Source organism: Patiria miniata, unplaced genomic scaffold (assembly GCF_015706575.1).
Source record: "Patiria miniata isolate m_02_andy unplaced genomic scaffold, ASM1570657v1 HiC_scaffold_7, whole genome shotgun sequence".
Lineage (NCBI taxonomy): Eukaryota > Metazoa > Echinodermata > Asteroidea > Valvatida > Asterinidae > Patiria > Patiria miniata.
In genome coordinates this window covers 44,116,497-44,131,903 of record NW_024037074.1, presented here as the reverse complement: position 1 = coordinate 44,131,903, position 15,407 = coordinate 44,116,497, and the positions used below count along the sequence as shown (strand labels likewise).

General features: G+C 39.1%; 2 protein-coding genes across 2 annotated transcripts; one reads left to right on the top strand and one right to left on the bottom strand.

Annotated features, from left to right (window-relative positions):
* Positions 1–241: 241 nt before the first annotated feature.
* LOC119718887 (solute carrier family 46 member 3-like) lies at positions 242–6,020 on the top strand. The gene is made up of 5 exons (XM_038188312.1): positions 242–1,652; positions 2,556–2,687; positions 3,219–3,302; positions 3,942–4,098; positions 4,675–6,020. The coding sequence occupies exons 1-5, from the start codon at positions 662–664 to the stop codon at positions 4,814–4,816; spliced, it is 1,506 nt and encodes a 501-aa protein (XP_038044240.1). The 5' UTR covers positions 242–661; the 3' UTR covers positions 4,817–6,020.
* Positions 6,021–8,063: 2,043 nt separating this feature from the next.
* Positions 8,064–11,922, bottom strand: LOC119744324 (proton-coupled folate transporter-like). The gene is made up of 5 exons (XM_038220196.1): positions 10,938–11,922; positions 9,989–10,120; positions 9,505–9,588; positions 8,796–8,952; positions 8,064–8,342 (listed from the first exon to the last, which is right to left on the bottom strand). The coding sequence occupies exons 1-5, from the start codon at positions 11,920–11,922 to the stop codon at positions 8,183–8,185; spliced, it is 1,518 nt and encodes a 505-aa protein (XP_038076124.1). The 3' UTR covers positions 8,064–8,182.
* Between the last annotated feature and the right edge of the window lie 3,485 nt (positions 11,923–15,407).

Sequence of the window (15,407 nt, the reverse complement as noted above, 5' to 3'; positions counted from 1 at the left end):
TTTAATGGTCGTCTTTGTTTCGTTTTGTCGGTGACGATTTTATTTTGTGTTTAGAGTTAATTTAACGAAATGCCCCAAACCCCCGCCTAGTCTGCAAAATCCCTCTTATTTAGGGGTTCTTGCTTACCTAGATACTTATATTGATTTTGTTTAAAAATTAACATATATTTTATACGGGTAGGCCTACACGTTTACATGTACATAGTTCAATTTGCTCCATTATGTCACAATCTTGTGATTTTCTGGATTTAACCTTAGTACAGAGATTCGCTGTGCATATGCTTTGTAGACCGTGTCACGCGGTAGGTCTACTGTTTACATTTCACCTGTGCATTGAACGTCACTGCTTTAACAAACACACTGTGTTGAACCTTGAACTTCTTTACACAGCACAAGCAACCTATTTCTGTTGCGTCGAAGTCCAACCAATTTTTACTATTTCCTTCTGCCCACATTAATGGCTGGTTTGCTTTATAAAGACAGAGACATGCACTGAAACTTGTTATTTTTCTGCAGTTGAATCTGGCTTCATGAACTGAAGCTTTGCCTGTCGTTCTGTGTAATTTCATAGAGTGCAAACTACTCTGAAATCGGAAAACCTATTACGGTTTATTTTACAATTGTCAGGACTGAATATAAAGCTACAACTATCACGGAGAAAATGGCAAATGCGGAGGTTGAGTTGCAGCAGTGTTCAGTAGAAACGTCTTCAGCAGGGCTCTCCAATCGTGAGCGGGCCCAGCGCCGTTGGGTCACGGTAGAACCCGTGGTATCATTGGCAGTAATCGGTTTCATGACCATAGGTCTAATCCGACCATTCTTCCTGAAGAAGCGTATAGGCGAGTCATACAACGTTACCGTTGATGATGAATTCTCCAACTGTAACAGCAACGACACAGGTGACAAAGCAATGCAAGATGGCATCCAGGCCGAGGCCTCTCTTTGGATAATGTACTTGAACGTATCTTCGAGCATACCGGTCATAATAAGCTCCGTCATTATGGGCACATTAAGCGATCGCTTGGGTAGAAAGATGTGCATTGTTATACCAATCTTCGGTTACATTTGTCAGGAGGTTGTCTACCTTGCAACCATCTACTTCGAACTCCCTCTTCCAGTTCTCTTCGTAGGAGACATCTTGCAAGGGATGGCTGGTGGCTTTGGGCTGTTGTTCGCTGGTTGCACTTCCTACATCACCGACATCACGTCAGAGAAGAAGAGGACTCTCCGTATAGCGTTCATTGAGATGCTTTTGTTATTACTCGGTGGTTTTGTCCAAGTCGGTGTTGGGTATATGGTGCGAGATATAAGCACCGAGGTACCACTGCTGATGGCTCTAGGGGCAAATGTCTTATGCCTGATCTATGTTGCCATTCCAGGCCTTCTGATCGAAACTGTGGATCGAAAAAACATCCCTGAACATCGTAAAGGGTTAAAGGCAGCCGGTAGGAGCATGGTGAAGCTTCTCAAGTTCAACGAGAATGGCCGCCGATGGCAGATGCTTCTCCTAGACTTCTTTTTGTTCTTCGTGATTATAAACATCAATGGTACCATGTCCATCTTCATCTTGTATGGAACGGCTAAACCTTTGTGCTGGAGTCCTGTCGATGCGGGCCTTGCTGGATCATTCGGGTTCCTAACTGCTTCTATTGGTGAGTTGCCTAATCGATTCCGTATCTCAACCTAGGATTTGGCGTATCTTATGTGCCACCATGAACCATTTCCATTCCGATTCAGAACTTTTAAAATCAAATTCCTAAATACCTGAGACAGTTTACCCGTTCCTATTGGTCGAGAGCCGGTATGTGGGTGGTTGTAAACTGCCAGTAACAGTGCTGCCCCTGGGTGGGCAGTGCGCGCCGTGCGCGCGCGCCAATCTCCAAATAAGGGGATTTGTAGGACTACGCGCGCGAGGCACATACCAGACATGGCCAGAGGGGTGTTTCGTGAACACGATGTACAATCATTTAACAAAATTGTTGGAATTTGTCAATGAAAGGTACAGTCCGTCATTTGTTATTTGTGCATTTTGTTCGTTTAAAGCAACAAAAGTGCTTAAGATCTCAAGAATGGTGCTAAACAACTAACTTGATGAAGCTTCAGCTGTATATTTCTAGAAAAACAGCGTTCTAGGATTCGATTTCAAAGCAAAAGCTGCTGAATCATGTTTTGAATTGGGCCTGAATTCAGCGTCCGAGACACGTTCTCGCTGAGCCGATTGCAGCCACGCGATGTCACGTACTGATCCGACGAATTATAGCAACTGTGCGTCGTGTGAACGCTTGCTCGCGCTTCGCCGAATAAAAAACGAACAACTAATTACGGAACTTCCTAACGATATGTCTTTAGACGCATCGTTGGAAAGGCCTTTTTCCGTTGATTTCGTCAACACTATTAACGTCAGTTACTTTTTGGATAGCTGCAAATGATGGACTGTAGCTTTAAAACCATATCACATAATTCCGCTTAATTAATGGTTCTACAGAGCACAATGTTTATATCACTTAGGGCTAATAGAAACTTATATCAGCATTTATTGACTTTGATTTACACAGGAATGGTGGTCGGAACTAAACTATTCGCGCTGTGCGTCGGCGAGTACTGGATTATGCAAATCAGTTGTCTTAGCCTCCTAGCATTCAATATTATGATGGGAGTGACGCAAACAACATGGCTGGTCTATGCAGGTAAGTTCAAAAAATATATATATATATATATATATATATATATATATATAATCAATCAGAAATCAAACGAAAGTCAGCCAAGCTCAGGTTAAATTGACACACCATTCGGATGGACTGTATAGGCTGAGTTTTTATGACTTTGTGACCTGAGTAATGTGCTTTGCCAATGTGATTGACCTGTGATTATACTTGATTTCTGTGGTGCACGGCTTTCAGTCCAGCCCTAAAAACACAAACATTGTCAAATTCTAAGTTTGACTTTGATTAAGCAGTCACTAAGCATGTGTGAAAATGTTGAAATTGTTTAAGTTCTGAATCTTATTTCGAGTCCTTAGCCATTACAACAATTTAGTTCGAATTTAAGTCATCGTACTTGGATATAACTTAGCATTGACCGCGGGAAATATGATCTGACGACTTTTTCTGGATGTTCTAATAAAGGAAATGTAGGAGACTTACCTTAATTGAAAATGATTATCTTGATTATTCAAGATTCTTTTTCTAAATATTTCATTTCTGGTTTTGTTGCAGCGAATTTGATCGGTGCTTTCAGAGCGACGTCAATGCCGATAGCTCGGTCAATCATATCCAGAATAGTCGATTCAACTGAAATAGGTGAGTGCTAATTAAACGAATAAAATGTACGGTACTCTATAGGTGCATGTTTGCACATGTCCGTAAAGTTTGCGTCGAAAAACTTTACTTGGATTAAAGATCGAATGTTGGTACATGGCTCTAAATAACCGGTGCAAGGATTCCATCTGGCATGCTGTCATTCAGAAGAAATAAAATAACGTAAGTGATTTCCAGTAGTCAGTCAATCGATGATCTGAAAATAAAGTGTGCTATACGATGTGCTATGGACGAAGTCGTTTTCGCGTCATCAACCAGTTTTCTTGAAAACTGTGATATCCATTAATAGCTAAGGTCTCAGGTTAGGTTTTCAACAAAGTTTTTTTTATTTTGAGTGGTGTATTATTTGAAACGAACAAAATGCAAAACAAAAAGTAAAATGATCCTATGGTGGTATGGTATGCAGTAGTATTGGCAGCCATTGGTAATTCAATTGTCAATGGCGATGTCGACTGAGGGCGTCTTCGATCCCCCTTAGTAGCTATTTTTTGTGTTTGTATCCCCTCTGTTTAGACTGGGGGAAAATTATGCTCCCCCCCCCCGTCCCCACTCACAGGTGCGCCACTTTTGGTAGTGTCAAATAACCCTACACTGGTCATAGATCTCTGTTCATTTGCCCAGGTGCTGCTTTTGCCTTAGTAGCATGTATCGACAGTGTAGCGGGGTTTATAGCTTCAGCGGTAGGGCCCAGCATCTATGCAGCTACTGTCAAATATCTACCACCGGCCGTCTTCTTCGTGTATTCCGGTTTCTACGTCATCCCTGCTGGAATCATTGTGTAAGCAGTTTTCATTATTTCTCTGGATTGTGATTATAGTCTTATCTGGACTGGGGTATTTAGGTCTTAGCAAATTTACAAAACGCTTTGGTCGATTATCCTAACATTTGGCTCTAGCGACCACAAGAAGGCGCTTTACTATATTGTTCCTAATTGTTGGTCAAAAAACTTATAGCCTATATATTTGGCATAGTTTCCACATTTTTCATTCATCTGTTTACAAACATTTTGAGGGTCAATAAACATCCCGTCAATCCATATTATTTTTGCCTCCCCCGTCAACGCTATTTGTTACATAAATACAAAATTGTCTTTTTTAGCGATTCCATTTCCAACGCCACTTTCAAATGAATTCGAAATATTTGTTTTTATCTATAAAGATTAATATGAATTTGGACTGTCCAACTAAAACGGAATGCATGAACTGATTTATGGTTCAAAATGGCATTAGCTCATTTCAAATGGTCGAGTAAGCTCGGCAAAAGTCGAAACTATCTCAAGGCTCATTACTATATAAATATAGCAGGTATGGAAATATAGCAGGTATGAAAACGTAATTATCCGTGTGATTTGCAGGGTACTACAACTGCTGTGGCCAAGACGGGAAGCAAAGGATAAGTACCAACAGTTTGAGGACGAACCAGAAGAGAGCAAAGGATACGAAGTAAACGCCGATATCAAAGAATATATTGGCAAACCGGAAAGTATTGAAAGTTAGAGATAAGTTGCGCTTTGAAGACTCTGAATGTGTAAGGCTGGAATTAATGGCAGCAAGTCTTACTTGGGAGATGAAAAATGCGATTTTGTCGGGATCATTTTTTGTGGCACACCGCATAGTTCAATTTTGAGGCCTTTTCCTTTTAGTGGTTGATCTTTATAAACGACCGCTCGAAAATATTTTTCACAACATTTTTCAAACTTAAATGTGCCCTTACCCAATATTTCCTTGTTCTTTTTCCACGAATTTCAGTATGTTTACTATTAGACCACGAGCAAAAAATATAACCTAATTACGACATTAAAATTTTGCCTTCAGAGGGGCTGTGACACTATTATATAGGGAGACATGAAAATGTCTTCCAATATAATGACCGGTGTCTCCCACTGTTCGAAGAAATTACAATAACATATCTCCTTATTGGTACATTTAGTGGAATACGGATATTTATACCGCTTTTAACCAACTCAACGCGCTGTACTAAGAAAATTAAGCACAGAGCGCTAAAAACTCGAATGTGCACAATGAATTGAGGTCTTTTGAGGGAATACATTACTGTACAATGTTATCAGTATTAGATTTTAAATATGCTATTACTGTTGCTTATAGCAAAAAGTGTCAATAACGTTAATGCGGCAAATCTGTAGCTCAAACCGCTGTTGGGCAAATGAGAGTCGAGTTGAGACTACATGTAAAATCAAGAAACTTCTAAAAATGTAAAACGATTGATGATCCGACAATTGAAGTGTGTTTCACGTTTAATAAATGTGTTAAAAGTTACATATATCATAGTTACAAAAAAAGTGAATTAAATTCACGTTACATTTTATTAACCTCCTAGTTCGTTCTTAGAATTATTTTTAATGCCAAAGGCAATAAAGATGTACATTGTTGTATTTTAGTAATTTTCTGAACATGCCGGTTGAACGACGTGATTTTGTTAATAGTTTTCATGAAAAGTCTTCAATTTTTAAATATTACACGTGGCTACTATTTGCAGAGGTGAAACAGCTGTGAATACTGCAACTGCATATGAAATTTCCTCCCGGAGCAGCCTAAGTTCAAAACAAATAAATCAAGGAATCAATAAATGAACCTTCTCAGTAACATTTGTAAATGTTACTTTGAAAATAATAAAGGATTATTGTCGAGATCTAATTTGTCTTCTTTCATTAATAGATGCTCTTTGGTAAATTTAGATTTGAAATACATGTATGTGACATTATATTAAACGAAAAAAAAACATTAATCGAATGGTTTAAGTAGTATGCATATTTTGATTTTCTTTCCGGCCAGGCCAGGCCATGCCCGGGCCAGGACGGGCCAGGACAAGTCAGGGCCAGACCTCTTTTATAGAATTTAAAATCTCGATACTGATAACACGCATAAACAACATTTGCACCCGAAAGCACCCAATCACTAGGAACATTTCCGCGTGTCAACATTAACATGTCCGCGAAAAACCCATTGATTTCCATACAATGTATATGGAGATCAATGGAAAAACTCCGCCCGTTTTGTTCACGTGATATTAGCGCCAACCTGTCGTAAAGTTCGCCATAATCTTTAGGCCTGGAAACCAGACTACAATGAGCAGGGAATTCCAGCCCCCCCCTCCCCTATTTGCTTAGTACTGCTACTTAGAGCTGCTACTATGGGCATTTTTCTATTAGTTGTGTTTACAGAAAAGGAAACAGCCACATTAATCATGGACATAAAGCCAAGGCGCTATGGCAACGAAAGGGTGCAGATGATACCACGTGATCAAGTGGAGCTCGTCCGAAATACATGAGCAGTCCAACGTGTATGATATGATCAGATTTAAAGTTATATAAAGTGCTAAAACTGCGTAAGCTAATTACGTGTAAAAGGTATTATAGGATATTCAATTAAATCCAATAGCTGTACAGTTATTAAAACTTAGTGATATTAATATTTAAAAAAAAAACCCGAACTCAAGTTTAGAAAATTGTTACGTACGTTTAAAAAGCTTTTAGATAACGTTTCGTTCGTTCGTATGACGAATTAACATCTTCGTCCTGCATGTGAAACCCTAACACCCTGCCAAACATTTGAGTTACATAAAACATCAAGTTCTTAAAAAAGATGAATTCTTCTTCTGCTCTTGTGATTTTTGCATTTATTATCCCTGTGTCTTCAAGCTTCTTTTTAGGAAGCCACATCACCAATATAGGCCTACTAAAGGAGCTTTTCTGTATGTGTACGGGTGGTGTGTTAATCAGTTTATTTTGTGGCTTGTCTCCTAACCGATACATTGGAATAAATTTAAACTTAATTCAGATTTCTACTTGATCTCGAGGTTTGCATATTACCTTGCTTATTGAGATGTCATCAAGCAAGCCATTTTGCTTATTTTTCAATAATAACATTAATTTCTCGTTTAACTTTTTACAAATGAACTACTCCGTTCATATTTTCTAATCTGATAGGGCCTAGGCCAAACCAAAAGCGTTACCTTGGCCTCCAGCGTTACCGGAATGTGAAAATAAGGTGAATTCAAAATGCAAACAAAAGCTTGATCAAAATGGCACCTCAATAAAGTGCATATATATCGGTATAAGATTTAAATAATTACGAATTGAAAAGCTGGATGCAAATAATGCACTGTTCAATAAAGGGATCACATTTAGTGGTCTCCTATGTATATCAAGAGTCTAGCTCTTCACTAAGCAACAGTCGACTTTCAAATTGGCACTGAAACCGAGGGCCCAGGGCTGTCCCTTGCTGAGAGGATTAAAAAGACAAGGTCCTTAATGTCATACAATGCCTTAGCACTTAGAGCCTCGGTTCCATTTCAAATTTTAAATTTGTCTACAGGCCAATTTTTTGAGCGAATGAGGGCGCTGTAGGACGTCACTTTCCGGTCACAAATAGACCTTTCTTTTGTTTGTAAACATTGACGCCATTTTATATGGGCCGCCGTAATCGCATAAATTGAAGCCGTGGTTGGCAACATATTTTTCCAAGAAAATCCTCATTACGCCATCAACACATAGTTAAAAAGCATGTTTAGTTATTCTTTTGTAGCTTTGTTGAAAATGTTGTATTTCAAGTATCAAATAATATTTTGGTGATCTGGAATAACTCTTCTTCATTTTTGCAGTGTTGGACCTTCCATAGTTTTGCAGGCCGTGGTAGGCAAAAATGCAGTTTGCCAACCAAGCGCAGAAAGGTCTATACTAGATCATTTTCTTTTGTTCAGGCAGTTTAGTACCTTGACTGTAAATCTAAAAGTACAGATTGTAAAAAAGCAGCATGCATACGTCAGTAACCTTGGATACACGTCTGTTTATTCCCTAAATCGCCCCCTTTCGTTCAAGATTAAGACTTATTCCGTCGACGTCTTCAGAAATCTGTGCTTTCCTTAATTTGTACTGTTTTCGGAATACTCATGTAGGTGGTGGCTTTTTCTTTCAAATCCTCTTCTCTTGGACCATCCTCGTAGATACCGCTGTCCTCGAGTGCTTTGTAGTCTTTCCTTCGCGGCCAGTGGATCTGCAATATTCTACAGTTGCCGGAATAAAAGGAAAAGTAACATTAGTTTTGCTTAAACACTTTAAATTGTCCTTAAGGTTCAACGACAAATGTTCCTTAATGTTTGAAGAATGGAGAGCTTGTGCTAAGATTGAGAAAAATATAACTAATTCAGACAATATAATGCCCTTTCCCCAAGATACACATTATGTCCATATCGTCATCAAAACTCGTCATAAAAGCCATTGATCGTCCCAAATCTGATCACAATCAAATCACAAATGTATTCACAAGTAAAGCACAAGAACCAAGGGTTAAAAAATATAACAATTGTGACTTGACATTGTACTGCATGACTTGTGATGAACGTGAGAACTTACAATGTAAGGACTTGTAATGGACTAGATTACAAAAGATTATGAATTCATCTGTAGCTTTTCTATATTTCACAATAATAAATAAACTTGAAGAAACTGCTGCTTACAAAATAATCCCACTGGGGATGATGGACAAACCGGATAGCACATAGAAGATAACCTGGGGCATGAATGATACAGTAGTTGCATAGATGCTAGGAATCATCAGGCTCGATGTGAAACTTGATAAGTTATCTATGCAGGCAACGATGGAAAAGGCTGCACCTGGGACAGAAACGAAGAAAGTGAGACACGAGAAATTAGCATTGATACAATACAGCTGTACATTAATTATTCCCAATGAGACCTCCCTGTCAGTTAATCAGACAGCAATACGTATTAACCAATTAGATCACGACATTCGGTCAGGTGACCTCGTTAAATCGTTAACTATAGAGAAATGTATGCAAATCAAAGGTAGGCGAGGGCTTGTGGCCAAATTCAGAACGGTCATTTGCATAAACGGAAGGGGGCCAATCACCCCTCAACCCTACTCCAAAAATGGAGAAATAAGGGAAAGTTACAAAGCAAGAGAGAAAAAAATGGATGTCATCTGGCCGTTTGTTGCAACCTATGTTTTTTTAAAGCAGTAACTGTTCGTTGAAGACTTGCACGTTCAGCATTCAATCACACACAATAATCTTCGATGAAGAACAGTGCCACCAAATTTGCCCGAAGATGTGCTTCCGCCTGGCTACAATTGCCGTGCCGTGCAGCCACCTTGCCATTGCGACAAATCCCTCCCTCACCCCCACCCCCACCCCCATCAATACTCACCAATTTCACTTGGATCTACGATCGTCGACAGGACTGATCGTGCGATCGGAACTCCCATACCCCGTAGAGCACCTACGGCATTCGCTGGGGGAACAAAAAGAGTACTTGGTGTTTGTTTCCAGAGAAAAACTTTCGATTTTCAATCTTCAAAAAGAAAATGAAACATTGATAAAACGTTGGTAACTGTCGATGTTGAAATTGTATTAGTCATTTGTAAAGACTGTTGAATAAGTCTCAAGTCACACTGCATGGGGCATCAACCGCATCAAAGGTTTTCAAAACCAACATAAAGGCAATTTATCTTCAAATGCAGTCAAAACCACTGGACTTTTCTAGTTTCGATTTGTGAACTGAAACCGCGTTTTTATAGACCTCAAGTAAACTGTCCAATTTGAAGGCTATATTCTAATTTTATTTAGCCTCCTTTCAAGTTTCTGACTACAGCTAACTCCTCGTCAGATAGGTGTGGACGGCTGACACTTACCAATGAAGACCAGCAATGTCGTATTCGAAACGCTCATCACAACGTTGAAAGCAAGAAGACTCAAGCAGCTGATTTGCATAATCCAGTACTCGCCCAAGCAGAAGGAAAACAGTTTGGTACCAGCCACCATTCCTGCATCAAAACTCAAATTGTTTTGTTATCGTATATTTATCGTATAGAGAAGACTTAAAACGCTGTGACTATAGTGAGTGACTTCACATAAATGCATATTCACAAAGCTCTTTTGCTTTTCAAAACAGAAAGACATGGATTTTTCGTAAAGTCTAGGTCAATAAAAGAAAACTGTAATGTGCAGGCCTATGCAATATTGGGTTTTGACCTTCACTGACATATTTTATACTCAGTGTTGTCCCGAGTCATGGTGAGCAAAAAACTACTCGTATGGGACTCAAACCCACGACCGCCTGCTAACTAATGCATAAGTCTTACCATTGCGTCCACTGAGCTTGCCGGGGTCGGCTGGCCGGTTCGAATCTGATTTACAGAGGGTACCGCAACCAAACTGAGTAGTTTTTCCTCACAATTATTCGGGACAACACTGAGTTTACAGCGTTTATAAAAATAAAAACAATACGTATGTGAAGGGCAAAATCCTACATTGAATTTACATCACCCCGACGCAAAGTTGCATCTTATGAATAGTAAATATAAGCCTGATTTGCTTTGTACGGGAGTAGAAGTGTGATCCTAACCACAGGAAGTGCAAATGGTAATTACCGATCGGTGTCGAAATGTATTGGTGGTTCAAACCTTGACAAGGCAATGCAAGATCTCGATACACGTACACAGATATGAATTCAAACTCCATCCTTCGATGCAAAACGGTAATTCAAATGTTTCACTGCTATCCTAGTTTTCTACTTCAAAGGGTCACCTTTTGAGAAAAATAGGCTAAGTTATTTTTGATAGTTTAGTTAACCTGACTTACCAATAGATCCAGTAATAAAACCGAACGCTCCGGCCAATCCAGCGGTAACAGCTGACCAGCAGAACGGTTCGGCCGTACCATACAGGATAAAGATAGTCATGACTCCGTTAACGTTCAACATAACAAAGAAGATAAAGAAGTCTAGAAGAAGCATCTGCCATCGACGGCCATTCTCGTTGAACTTGAGAAGCTTCACCACGCTCCTCCCAGCTTCCTTTAACCCTTTACGATGTTCAGGGATGCTTTTTCGATCTACTGTTTCAAACAGAATGCCTGGAATGGCGACATACATCAGGCACAGGATATTAAGCCCCAATGCCACCGCTAGAGGCGGGATGGGACCAAAAGCGCTCAACAGGTACCCGGCACCAACTTGAACAACACCACCCATGAAAAACATCATCATCTCTACAACTGCGATTCGTATGGTTCTCTGCTTTTCTAACGTAATGTCGCTGATATACGATATGCAACCAGCGAACAGCGTCATGAAGCCCCCACCCACTCCTTGCAAGAAGTCACCAACTAAGAGAACTGGAAGAGGGAGTTTGTAGTAGACGGTCAGGATATACACGATCTCTTGACAGATGTAGCCAATTATTGCCATTACCAAACTTAACTTCCGACCTAAACGATCGCTGAGGGTACCAAGCACAATTGAACTCACTACAACCGGTATATTAGTAGCTGCAGACAAATACAACAGCCATAGCGAAGCTTGTGACTGGATCTCATCCTCCATGACACCACCATCGGTTTTATTGGCTTGACACTTGGCAATCTCGTCTTGCTCTGTGATGTTAAACATTGATTCGCCTAGACGGCTCTTCAGGTAGAATGGTCTGAGTAGACCGATGGTGATGTAACCGACTACCGCCAGGGATACGACGGGTTCTACCGTCACCCAACGGCGTCGCGCCCGCTCGCGACTTGACGTCGTCTTGGATGGTGAGATGGGAGTTACTTCCGTCTCGCTAATCGTCATGGTTTCGGGGCAGGCGTGCTCAAACCTGTGTATAGTTTGTAAAAGAAACAGTCTTACCACATGTTAAAAGCATTTTCGAGATCTAAAAATCACTTATATTAAGCTACTTCCTGTGTTGACCTATCTTTAAAGCAAATAATTCTTTCTGGTTTATGCAACTCGAAGCGTCATGAAGTAAAATACATTTTTGATAAATCTACTCAACCTGTATTAATGACGAGGGAGGTTATCGACAAAAAAACTAATTTGGAAACAGAAGTGTGCCTATTTGGCTTTTGTTTTTACCTTTTCGTTAAGACTTTGACAGCATGAAAGCGTTATGATGAATTGTAAAACGGTAATTGTAAACAGTGTTTCTCTCACGAAAATTAATGATGTAATAAAGCAAATAGTTTAAGTAAACTTCTAAAAACAATTTAATGGTAAAAGTTAATCCAGCTTACCTTGAGCATAGAAGGGGAGGTGTAATAGGTTGATATCTTTAGGACACTGTGCTGGTCTTTGTAGGAATGTCGTCTGATTCCTCTTTTCGTAGTCTCCACCAGTACAGTTCACAACCAATGCTTTTCCACTTTTCGCATGAGATTCGTAAAGTGTAACCTATTAGGATGTAATAGTAAGGCCAACTGGAGAAATACCTCACACTGTGCGGCAGGTCATAATGTTATCTGGGGTGATGCTGTTCTAACAATAGTGACAGCGGGCACAAAGTTCATAAAATATACCATGCCAAAACCTGTGACTGTGACTACGAATTCGTTCAAGTGTCTGCGAACAGCGATAATATTTTTTTATTAAAAACTTCGTATGCTGGCTTTGTATTCTGTTGGGACCAATGTAAACATATCTCGTAAATACATGTATTATGCGAAATGTTAAAACCGACCAAAGGTGGATTCAGTGGCAACTTGAGATACGAAATATGCAATGAAGGCTTTGCACTGACTGAAGCCGAAATAATCGTGTGAATTGAAAGTGTAAAAGGAACCCTTTTTTGGGCATAAACGAGTTTAACTTATAGGACTTTCTGTTCATCCCCCGTATTGTTGATGTACCCTAACGTGGCGCGGCCCCTAAAGTTTTTCACCTGTAGCGTCTAGCTAGAGCAAAATTTCACAGAAAGTGAAATTTCATCAAGCTCTTAACACTCCTGATCATAAATCAAGAATTTATTTACCCGTGTAAAGATTTATATTTCGGCGTGATTTTCCGATTTTATTTCGAAGTGCACAGTGAACCCTTTGAAAAATGTCCCCCCAAAATTAGAAAGTAATTTTCTGACAAACTTCTAGTTGGGTATTTAAGTAGAGATAATAATGGTTTATCAGAATTAATCAACTAATTTTAAATTAAGTTTAATTTTTTGTTATGATTATTTCAGATTTTTTTTATTTTATGCACAAAAAGTTGATCACTTTTGAGTTTCGTGAGCTAGCACTATCTTTCCCAATATTCAGTCAATTGAACAGAGAATTTGAAAAATGGCCTGATGGTACTTAAATATCACTCTCACTAATATCAAAAGGCAAGTTAACTCTAACAAAAATACTTTTCCTTTGGGGGGGGGCGGGATACCTAAACAAATATACATAAACGCCGTTTTCCCCCGTTTTTCCCCCAACTTGGTCATGCAGTCTTTCACAGACTGACTGTTGACAAGGAAATATTGACGCCTCAATAAAGTACAAAATAAGGTTGAACATATGAATTGAAAAGTTCTTTTTGACCGCGTTCAATAAAAGTGAGTTTCTTAATCTAGTGCAATATTGTGATAAATACGAATAGGCCTATACGACTCGAAATTACACGCGCGTCTATTGTATCGGCTGCAGCCATTTCCCACAGACTCGTGTGTGAAGCCGGAGCAAAATAATTCAGACACGGACTTATTGTGAACTGACATCTTATTCACGAAGAAGCAATTTTTGATCGTGTTCCCTGAATGTTTTTTTTTTTTATAAATTGTAAAGAAGTAAGATGGTACCAGACTATTTATGCGTTCCAAGCCTCACTTTTTTTTTTTTTTTTTAAATGAGGCTTAAACATGTTTGATAACAAAATTATAAATCATTCATCATAGCAGACTTGTCTTCATTTGTAATCAACTTTATATCGTTGCTTTCATTTCTCTTCGCAAGTTCCAAAAATGAGGATTTTACCTCGCTTTCAATTTAATATGGCCAACTCGTGAATAAAGCACAATGAGCAAAAAAGGGCGTTGTCGTGGTGGTTTTTTTTAGGTATAGCCTACAAACGCTCGAATATTATAGCAGTGTTATTTTCAAATTGTAGCAACGTGTAAACTTACTTATATCAAAAATGTCGTCGTATTAAACAGCGCTCCTTCGTTCAAAAGCAAATCATCATGCGATCTAATATGCACTATTTGTTGATTCACCAACAGTGAGCGGTGCATGAATATTAACAACTTACCTAAGTACCGATGCATACAACTGCAAGCAGTCCTATGTTTTCAGGTCTTAGTGTGGTAAATATAATGTAAGAATTGAAAATGATTTAATAACGTGTACTCATGCGACAATTGATGCGCAGTTAAAGTCAAACATTATAAGAGGCACGTATGGATGTTGTCATTCCTGGATGCTAGACTGCTATGGTTTGTTTAATGCAAAGGTTCTTTTCAGTCTGTTCTTAAGGATTTCGATTAAAAGAGACGAATGCCTTAATTATCCGGCACTTAGTGTTATGCTAAGACCTCAGTCTTAGATATTTTAAGTGCTTTTATAATTGGTTACCTAATTTGTCAGGTACTTTTGTCCGCCTTCAATCTATAGATGCCAACAATAATTACTCCATGCTTTTCATCAGCTGCAAATAAAGTCGCTTCTCCCTCCATTTTTATTATCCTACGTGAATTACCTGCTATCTCGTTAAAGGTATCAATCAATCCATTAGGCGAAGTAAAAAAAACCATGTTTCTCGTGCCCGCCCGCTTCCTTTTTGGAGGCCGCCTGGATTTTTTTTATTATTTTTTATTTTTGAAAAATGCAGTAAAAAAACACCGAAAAAGTCCACAAATTCATCGGAAAATAAATTGTAGACCAATATGCAATACAAGTCTAAATGACACTGTAAATATGTTCAGTTCTCTTGTCCAACTTATCTTTCATTTTAAAAGTGACTTTGAACAGTGGAAACACCAACGGTTGCAGGAAATGTTTAAATGGCGGCCATCTTGAAAAAAATGAAAAATAAAAAGCCCCGCTTCCTCCTTTTTTTAAAAAACCCGGACGAGAAACATGTTTTTTTTATTTTTGGCCTTATTATTTTCGTTATTCAGTCTGAAGATGGATGGACCAATTATATTAATGAGAAGTTCCCTGCCGTTGTGTCGTTGGATCGCATTGCGTGTAAACGACGCATACGAATTGCCAGTGCGGGCCAGATCTAGAGGGTCATCACTGTTGCATTGCAGATATATGATCTCTACGTGGTTGACGAATTGATTTGTTTCATCCTGAGTG

Excerpts from the sequence above, each read along its gene's own strand:
- LOC119718887 (XM_038188312.1), top strand. The coding sequence starts at position 662 with ATGGCAAATGCGGAGGTTGAGTTGCAGCAGTGTTCAGTAGAAACGTCT. Across the intron at positions 2,688-3,218 it reads AACATGGCTGGTCTATGCAG|CGAATTTGATCGGTGCTTTC; the intron begins GTAAGTTCAAAA and ends GTTTTGTTGCAG. Across the intron at positions 4,099-4,674 it reads ATCCCTGCTGGAATCATTGT|GGTACTACAACTGCTGTGGC; the intron begins GTAAGCAGTTTT and ends TGTGATTTGCAG.
- LOC119744324 (XM_038220196.1), bottom strand. The coding sequence starts at position 11,922 with ATGACGATTAGCGAGACGGAAGTAACTCCCATCTCACCATCCAAGACG. Across the intron at positions 10,121-10,937 it reads TTTTATTACTGGATCTATTG|GAATGGTGGCTGGTACCAAA; the intron begins GTAAGTCAGGTT and ends GTTTTGATGCAG. Across the intron at positions 8,343-8,795 it reads ATCCCCAGTGGGATTATTTT|AATATTGCAGATCCACTGGC; the intron begins GTAAGCAGCAGT and ends CGGCAACTGTAG.